General features: G+C 49.4%; 1 protein-coding gene across 2 annotated transcripts; it reads left to right on the forward strand.

Annotated features, from left to right (window-relative positions):
• Nucleotides 1-168: 168 nt before the first annotated feature.
• P2RX4 (purinergic receptor P2X 4) lies at nucleotides 169-7,602 on the forward strand. Of its 2 annotated transcripts, none has more exons than XM_088532552.1 (12): nucleotides 169-305; nucleotides 1,559-1,706; nucleotides 2,522-2,593; nucleotides 2,707-2,779; nucleotides 3,221-3,317; nucleotides 3,996-4,076; nucleotides 4,189-4,330; nucleotides 4,686-4,822; nucleotides 6,333-6,426; nucleotides 6,508-6,573; nucleotides 6,676-6,771; nucleotides 7,486-7,602. In XM_088532552.1, exons 1-12 carry the CDS (start codon nucleotides 175-177, stop codon nucleotides 7,525-7,527), a joined length of 1,179 nt encoding a protein of 392 aa, XP_088388678.1. In that variant the 5' UTR covers nucleotides 169-174; the 3' UTR covers nucleotides 7,528-7,602. The 2 variants fall into 2 exon arrangements, with proteins under 2 accessions (XP_088388678.1, XP_010212312.2); XM_010214010.2 differs by having other exon boundaries at nucleotides 7,495-7,602.
• The last annotated feature ends 1,123 nt before the right edge of the window (nucleotides 7,603-8,725 follow it).

The raw sequence follows: 8,725 nt of genomic DNA on the forward strand, positions 1-8,725 counted from the left end.
CGAGGGCTCCGGGCAGCGCGTAAAGCACCGCGGAGAGGAAGCAGAGGAGGCGCCTGAGGGCTGCTCCGGGTGCAGAGGTGCCGCGGGGCGGGAGGAAGGGATGGCCCGCAGCGCTGCTGCCTCCCTCCCTCCCGCCCTCCTTCCTTCCTTCTCTCCCTCCTTCCTGCCGCCGCCATGGTGTCCTGCGGTGCTTTCTACAGCTTCCTCTTCGAGTACGACACCCCCCGCATCGTGCTGATCCGGAGCCGCAAAGTGGGGCTCGTCAACCGCCTGGTGCAGCTCGCCATCCTCGCCTACGTGATCGGGTGAGCGCGGGAGAGCCGCCCCACGCCGCCTCACCTCAGGGTGCCTGCCCTCCCCTCCGGCCATGCTGCCAGCGGGGAGGCTCCTGGCCCGGGCCCTCGCGCTGGGGCTGCCACGACATGGCCGCCCCTCCGCGCTCAGGAGGGCAGGAAGGGGCCACGCAGGCCGGGATTTGGGAGAGCCCCGTTCAAAGGCAGCAACTGCAGAGCATTCCAAAACCTGGTCATTGCTGCGGGAATAAGGGGGGTATCAGGGGGCAAAAGGATATTGGAGACATTTTGTGTAGGAAAAAACGTCTGGGGAGCTGTAGGGACACCTGCCCTGTGTCATCAGTGACAGGTGAAGGAGACGTTTCTTAAGCCGGTTTGGGTTTAAGTCAAAATTTGTCAGCCCACAAAGGGTAAAAATGGGCACAGGAAGCATTTTTGATTTTTAAAAGCAAACCAAACAAAAATCTGCAATATTAAAATAATCATAGTAATATTTTCCTAACATTCGTGGTATTCCTGTGGCCCCATCCCTGTGAACAAGAGGAGAATGGGTGTTGCTCCTGCTGCTCATGGCAGCAAAGATTTTGCTGCATGTAAAACCTTCCTTCTTTACTGTTTTCTCACTGTGGACTGCTCGATTTATAAATATATGTATATTTATGTGAAACATCTATGCAAACTATAAATTTAAACTTAATTTCTGCTTGTCCTGAGATGCTTTCTGCAAAGATCAATCCTTCGCTAGCAGCTGAGGATGCGATTGTATAGCTTGTACACTAAATGTCAGCTGAAACCTCAAAACTGTGCTTATTATTTAAGGCAGGCAACCTTAATGATCTTCACCTGGTGCGTGTTATTGTGTGTATATCGTCACAGCTGTGGACCCAGATGTGAGCTGCTTCTAGTCAAGCCTGAAATTGAATTTAAAGCTCCAAACTTCGGCTCTGTGTTTGCTTCCTTAAGTTCTTAGGTATTGATGTGCTTTTCTTGAGAAGCACCAGGGCTAGGTTTCTTTCCTCCTGCAAAAGTTCTCAGTATATAACAGTTATCAGTATTGTAGGTGCTGAGAACATGAAAAAAAAAAAGGTCAACAGTACCAAACCACTCTGAAGAAATCATCATGGAGATTGCTGGTTCTGTGCCACATTCATAGTTTCACATCATTTCTCTATCTGGACTGGCCCTTTCAAGTGACTTGGTGAAAAAGGAGACATTCCCACTGGCTGTGATAGCTTATGGTGTTTTTCTATTTTGTTTTCTTGCAGCTGGGTCTTTGTGTGGGAGAAGGGCTACCAGGAAACAGATTCTGTGGTCAGTTCTGTAACCACAAAGGTGAAGGGAATAACTTTGACAAACACCTCCAGCTTGGGAACCAGGATCTGGGATGTAGCTGACTATGTGATCCCTCCTCAGGTATGAATCTCTTTTGCCTGCAGCAGTTTTCTAACAATCAGCCACTGCTTTGCCCCAGTCCACTGTGGTCTGGAGCAGCTTCTGCACCAATGTGGTCCATCTGCAGGAGGAAGTAGCAAATGAAACAGCTTTGCTTTGTCCCAGATCAGCCTGAGCATCTGCAGTTCCCAGGGGAAACTTGCTTCAAGGAGGGAGAGTGTGTAGGGGAGAGAATACTGCAGTCTTCAGGGAAATAGCTGTGACAGTAACCACATGTCCTCTCTCCTTCTCTCTAAAGCAAACTGTTCAACATTAACTTGCTGGCACAAACTCTAGGGGTAATTTGCAAGTCACTTGATCCGGAACTGAGCAGGAAGCATTGCTCTAAGTTACTGATTGACGTGTCTCTGGGAATCTGCGCCGAGCAGGCAGTGCGTGGCCGTGGGCGCTTGCAGGCACGGCCGGGCTGCCGCTCACGGTGCACTCTGTGTTCATGAGATGTGGTGCAGAAATAAGTGTCAGGTTTAGCCACATTTTGGCTGGATGATTGCGTTGTTTACAAATCGGTAGTGCAAAAGCAAACAACAGATCCCAACCATAGGGATCTGAAAATAATGGAGGTAGTGATCCCTGCAGAAACAAACCAACAGTGTTTAAATTCAATCAGGTGATACAGTGGGAACCTCTTCCTTTAATGCTAAACCTGCACTGTCCAAAGCAAGTCTGCCTGTCAGGGCCACCTGGGCTCTGTCAGGAAAAAAAACAGTCTGAGAAGCACTTTGATTACTCTTTGCAAATTGCCACACTTAAATTTCTTTCTTGTTTTGCACGCTCAGGGAGAGAACTCTGTGTTTGTCATGACAAATGTGATACTCACACTGAACCAGATGCAAGGCCGCTGCCCCGAGGTAGGTACAAGAGCTGCTTGGCTGTAGAAGGATCTAATCTTGAGCCATGTGCATTAAAGTGTATGTGTAGGGGAGGGTTTATGCAGTTTAGGGTAATTATTGTTCCTCTCCAGCTTCCAGATGATACAACAATATGCACAGCAAAGGAGGACTGCGCTCCAGGATACGTTGGCACCCACAGCAATGGTAGGAAGGCTGCTGCAGAGGCTCCTTTCTGTCTGTGTTGTGCTATCTCTGGGCTGTGCTTTTATTCCTGTGAAGGCAGTTGTGTTTCACTTGAGTCCCTTTGCCTTCTCTCTATTGCATCTCAGAACTTAAAAGGAACCTCAGATCTTTCTTCTTGGGGAAATCAGATAGACCCCTGCTGAGTAGATGCTGGGTAGATGCTGGACAGATGAGCACTTAGCAAGCCATATTTCACACACGTAATTGAGAATTTGATTCAGAAAAGGAATTGATTCCTCTTTCTGAACTTGTGCTACAAATTGCACTGGAAGATAATGAATGAGGGGTCTGGGCAGTGACATTTTTACCTCTGAGCAGATTGTTCTCACGTTAGGTACTGAGGAGACATGACAGGGCCTCTGTTTTCTGCTTGTTAGTGTCTCCATTTTAATGTGTTTCCAGGCATTCAGACTGGGGAGTGTGTACTATATAACAGCAGCATCAAGACCTGTGAGATCTTTGCATGGTGTCCTGTGGAGAATGACTCTTATATTCCCAAGTGAGTGCCCTGTCTTCCTACCTTGCCTTGGCCCTTGGGAGAGGAGGCCAGCAACATACAGCCAGGCAGGCTACAACTGGTATTTTTCCCTATGGTCTTCAGTTGGGAAAAGCTGAAGAGGTCATCACCACAGCCCCTGCAAACATTGTGACAGATAAATCAAGCAGGGCCACAAAGGGGAGAAGTATGGGAATGGGGGAAAAAATGAGACCTGTCACTGCCTGTTAGCAGGAGCAGTCACAGTGGGGGTCACGCTTTCCAAAGCCAGCTCTGTGCCCAGCTGGGTGACAGATGTGACTCACCAGCGCTGTGGGAGACAGTTGCATCAGGTCAGATGAGTAACATGGAGCAGTGGAAGCAAACTTCATGTTCAGTAGCTCTGAGTGATGCCCCGTTGACTACCCATGGCGTGCAGCAAGGACTGCCTAGCAGAGCTATTACCTGTGATTCAGAGCCCCATGGTGTTACAGAGTTTGCCACTGCAGTCACCTCAGTAAGCACAGGATTAAAGACAGCTAGTTTGTCATCCAGCTTCTCTGCAGCTTAGAGCATCCTGTTTGCTACCTGTACATGCATGCTGCAGCCGGGAGAGTAACTCTACACTGGGGTATTGCTGCAGTGTCATGAGGTTCTTGAAGACTGACGTGAGATTTTCCTACTTGCCCTGTTGTTTTGCAGGCCAGCGTTCCTACAAGAAGCAGAGAACTTCACCATTCTAGTGAAGAACAACATTTGGTATCCGAAGTTCAACTTCACCAAGTAAGTAGTGTGTGAGGCACAGCATTCTCTGGGCTCTTCAAGTCAAGTCAAGGGAGCTGGAGAAGTGGGAAGAAGATGTAACAGATCTCTCTCTCTCTCTATTCCCTTGTAGGCGAAACATCCTCCCCACTATCAACTCCACCTACCTCAAGAACTGCATCTATGACTCCCAAACAGATCCCTTCTGTCCTATCTTCCGCTTAGGGAAAATAGTTGAAGCTGCAGGGCAGAACTTCCAAGAAATGGCTGTAGAGGTATTTGGCAGACCCTTCTCTTGAGGCTTTGCTCTTTGAAAGAGGAGCAGGAGGTGGTGTTCCCCTGTGCTTGGTGGCATGAACACAGAACACAGAGTGGCTGCAAAAGGGAAAGCACCTCTGACTGGAGGTGGGGGCTGGAATAAATTCTACTTAAATATTTGGCCTTAACTGATTTGGATGGAGATAAATGCAAAGTAAAGACCTCCTGTGGTAGAGGGGAAGAGTGTTTGACTGGGCCCATGACACGGGCTGGTAAATTGGGGTCCTAGTCAGCTGGCAGCCTTCTGCCAGGCTGACCAGCCAGCCGCTTGGATGCTCCTGCTCACCTTCCCTTCCCTCTTCTGCTCTGCAGGGTGGAGTCATGGGGCTGCAGATCAACTGGGACTGCAACCTCGACAGAGCTGCTTCCCACTGCGTGCCGAGGTACTCCTTCCGTCGCCTCGACAGCAAGGACTCTGCCCACAATGTGTCACCTGGGTACAACTTCAGGTAATGTGCCTGTGGAAGGTGGCCCTGCTGTCCCTGTGGCTCAGGCTTCCGCTAGGACAGTGATACAGGCAGCCCGCACTCTTCTGACCTGATCACCGTGGAGGTGTATTGCTTGGGGAGTTTTTCTGATGCTGTAAAAGCTAGAGCATGTCAGATGCTCACTGTGCATAAGTCAGAGCAGAGGGGGAGATCAGTGAAGTTCCAGCTAGTGCATTAGATTGCCTGAGTCACACTTGCTTCAGCACTTAGGAGCCTGTTCGGGCTGGCCTCCTGTGGCGTGTCAGCGTGACAGCTGATCATCTTAATGTGCATTGTGGCAGTCTTTGAGGGTGGCAGTGGGGAAGGGCGGGAGAGTGAGGGGGCCTCCTTCAGCATGCAAAAATATGTGGAAAACCTCCACTGACTGCTACAGAAAGTGGGACTGTCAGTTGAAGAGCAGCTCTACACTAAAAGCATCCTCTCACCATACAGCCCTGCAGTCCAGCTGCCCAGTGTGGACATGTCAGCATCTCCAGTAGAACAGTGAGTGCAGAACTAGATCATTAGCTGTGTCAGGGGCTCAGAGCTATAAATACGAAGTGGTCACAATCCTGCTTGTGAGGAGATAACACATAGGGCTATGATATGTTTCTAAAATCACAGACTCAGTTAGCCGAGGGACTCTTGGTGGCAATAGTGTGAGTTTACTGCCATCCAGGGCTGTGATCTTGGGTCTGCTCAACCCCTCCTTCCAACAGGGCCATAGGAGGCTTCTTTTTGGATGTGGGGGGAGACTGGTGCCATGAGAAAGCTGATGGGACAAGGGTGGCAGGTCTGCAGTGTGTGGGTGTCAGGCGTGCCGAGGCCACGGGGCTGGTGCTGTGCTCAGGCCAGAGGAGCTGGAGGATGCAGCAGCCCGGCTGGTGGAAGCTCTGAAGAGCTCTTGCTCATTCCAGAACGTGGTGCAGCCTCATACCAATCACCCTTCTTTTCTTCTGCCCTTTTCGCTGCTTCTTCCTGGCTTAGTCAACCATGTGACAGAGTAAGTCTGATCTCACTTGTTTGTCCTGCTCCCTTTTCCCCATCATTGGCCTGCGAGTCACGTTGTGCAGGTCCCGTGCGTGCGACGCTGCTCCTCGCTGCCTGCTCCCGGCCCTGCCCTCTCGCGGCTGCCGGCTCCCCTGCAGCCTCCTGCCTGCCCTAGCCCAGGAAGCCGAGTCCAATGCAGCTGCTTTTCTCCCCTCCGTCCTTGTCCTTCCCTGCTGAAGCTAACGGGCTCCCCTGCCTACGTTGCAGAAGTCTCCTGCCTTGGCTGATGCTAGTGGCTGTCTTAAACTAGCTTAAAAAGCCTGGGCTTTTCTCCTTAAAGTGTTTGCCTGCATGTAATCTCCCTCCATCATTTGTGGTTTGACTCTGGAAGTACATTTATTCATCCATCCTCTTGGGAGGGGAGACATGCCTGGGTATTGCATGAGGTTCATTTCAGCAACCCAAAAATTCCCAGCTATACTTTGACCCATCTTTTCTTCAGGTTTGCAAAATACTACAAGGATCAGAACGGCACTGAATCACGGACCCTTGCCAAAGCTTATGGCATCCGCTTTGATATCATAGTGTTTGGAAAGGTAGGACACGTTGATTGCTAACAGTCTTGGGGCTTTCAGAGGTATTAAGAAAAACCAATCACCTCTGTAATTGTCTTCTAGGCGGGAAAATTTGACATAATTCCTACAATGATTAACATTGGCTCTGGCTTAGCACTGTTTGGAGTGGTAAGTGACACTGTCAGCGCTTGGGCTGAATTCTGAGTTGGTGCCTCAATTCTGAGGAGGGTTATCTAAGCTCTTCCTTTTAACATTATCTTCAACATATAGGCAACCGTCCTATGTGACATTGTTGTCCTGTATTTCATGAAGAAGAGATATTACTATCGGGAGAAGAAATACAAATATGTGGAGGATTATGAACTGGTAAGCAGCACAAAGGCACAGCAAAGTCAAATTTGCTTGGGAGGGATTCTCTGAAATGGTATGTGTGAAGTTGATGGCAAACATAGACTTCGTACCGCAGCTTGGAGAAAATTCTCTCTTCCTCGGAGAAGCTCATTTCTGCCTCACATCCTTTGAGGGGAGAAGCAATATAGGAAAAAACTGTCATGTTTCCTGGGTAACCACTCTTCAAGAGGGAAGTGAATGTTCTCAAGAACTTGTAACACTCCCTCCCCACCCTTCTTCTGGGTTGCAGTCCTTGGCAGTTGCCTCCTGCCTACTGCAGACAGCTCTACTGTCCCCATCAAATCCTTTCTCCTTGGGCTTTTCAGGGGCTCCTGCTGCTCTGACTAAATCCATGACATGTGCTGCTATTCTCTCGCTCCTCCCTAAGAAGCTAAATGATCCTTTCATTCAGGGGTTGGATTTAGGCCTCCTTGTCTCTTGTGGGGTTGCTTTCTTGGTGCTTGGGGTAGAGCTGTGCCCTGCAAGCCCCTCAGTAACGTGAGATGGTGCTGCAGGGGCTGAACCTTTTGTCTGGGAGCAGGTTCTGTGTACAGAGACAGTGTGCTGGAGAGGAAGGGGCAGAAAGTTTCCATTTTTCTGTCTAGTTACCATTTTTCAGTCTGTCAAAGCCAGGTGAAAGAGGCTGTGATGCTGCATAGACATCATTCCTAGCAGAGAACTAATCTCCAGGTCTTACAGGGTGGCAGTGAGAAATATGGAACAGACTCCTGACCTCCTGCTGCTGCAGTCCCAACTGCTGACTGTGAAGTGCTGCTGTGAATGTTACTCTGAACCTGCCATGAGAAACACTCCCCTTTCTGAGGGAGGAGGAAAGAGGGAACAAACCCTGTTCACTACTTGACACCGCTGCTGGCCCGAGCCTACCCTCAAAGAGAAGAACTGGATGTGCTGCCCCTCTTCTGTCTTTCCAGGGTAACTTTGCAAAGCAAAGATGGATGCTGTTGTGCACAACAGCACAAGCACAAGCTCCCTGGGCCAGAGACTGTCGCAGTCATTTCAACAACCCTTCCTCTGAGGTCAGTGCTAGCAGAGAGCTGCAAAGGCCTTAACAGCCACAGATTCTTCTATAGAGTGACCATGGCCCCTGCCAGGTGTTGCCTGGCCTCAGTACTGTTATCAAATCATTTTTTCTTACTCTGAAGAATCATTTAACTAAGTTTAGCTAAGACTATATCCCCTATTTATCACTGCAGTGGCCACAAGCCAAGTTAAAGCTGTGTCCAGTCTTACAGCAGTGAGTGGTTTTGGGTGAATGACTTACTGTTTCCAAGGTTTTTCCCCTGCCCTGTTTGGCTCGTCTTATGCTACTATTTTAAAGTTGAATGTTATTTTAAATAAAGTACTACCCTCTGTGAGAAATCTTGGAGGCCAGCAAGCTGTTTTTCTTCCCCAGGTCCCAAAAGGCCTGGGGCCCATTAACTGCCTTCACTTTACACAGCAACATCTCTTACTAGTGCACTTGCTCCATTTGACTTAAGTGCATTTGTTGAGTGCTACCTTCAGGGCACTCTCAAGCTGCCCTGGCAAGAGCACTGCCATGCAAAGAACAGCTCTTCCTTTCTCTGAATCTTTTCTAATATTACAGTTCTGGAAGTTATTCTAGACCTTGGACATCTTGCTGCCTTCCCCAGCAGTGCAAGGGGTGTCCTGCAGCATCACCTGATGCCACGGAGCAGTTTTGTCTCATTCTCTATCTTGATACCATCTGCCCAGCACTGCTGAGCACTAAGCTGAGAGTAACAACTCGGAGCAGTGCTGCTCCAGGAGTGAGCTCTGCAGTGAGTGTAACTGGCTCAGTTTCAATTACACAATGTCAAACCCCTCCTCCCCTTCCAAAAAGCAAACACCTAGAGCTTGCTTCAGACAGGTAAAACAAGATAACGGCTCCACTTGATAGACTAACTCTGGG

Source organism: Tinamus guttatus, unplaced genomic scaffold (genome assembly GCF_059628265.1).
Source record: "Tinamus guttatus ecotype Peru unplaced genomic scaffold, ASM5962826v1 Tinamus_guttatus_pri_ptg000459l, whole genome shotgun sequence".
Lineage (NCBI taxonomy): Eukaryota > Metazoa > Chordata > Aves > Tinamiformes > Tinamidae > Tinamus > Tinamus guttatus.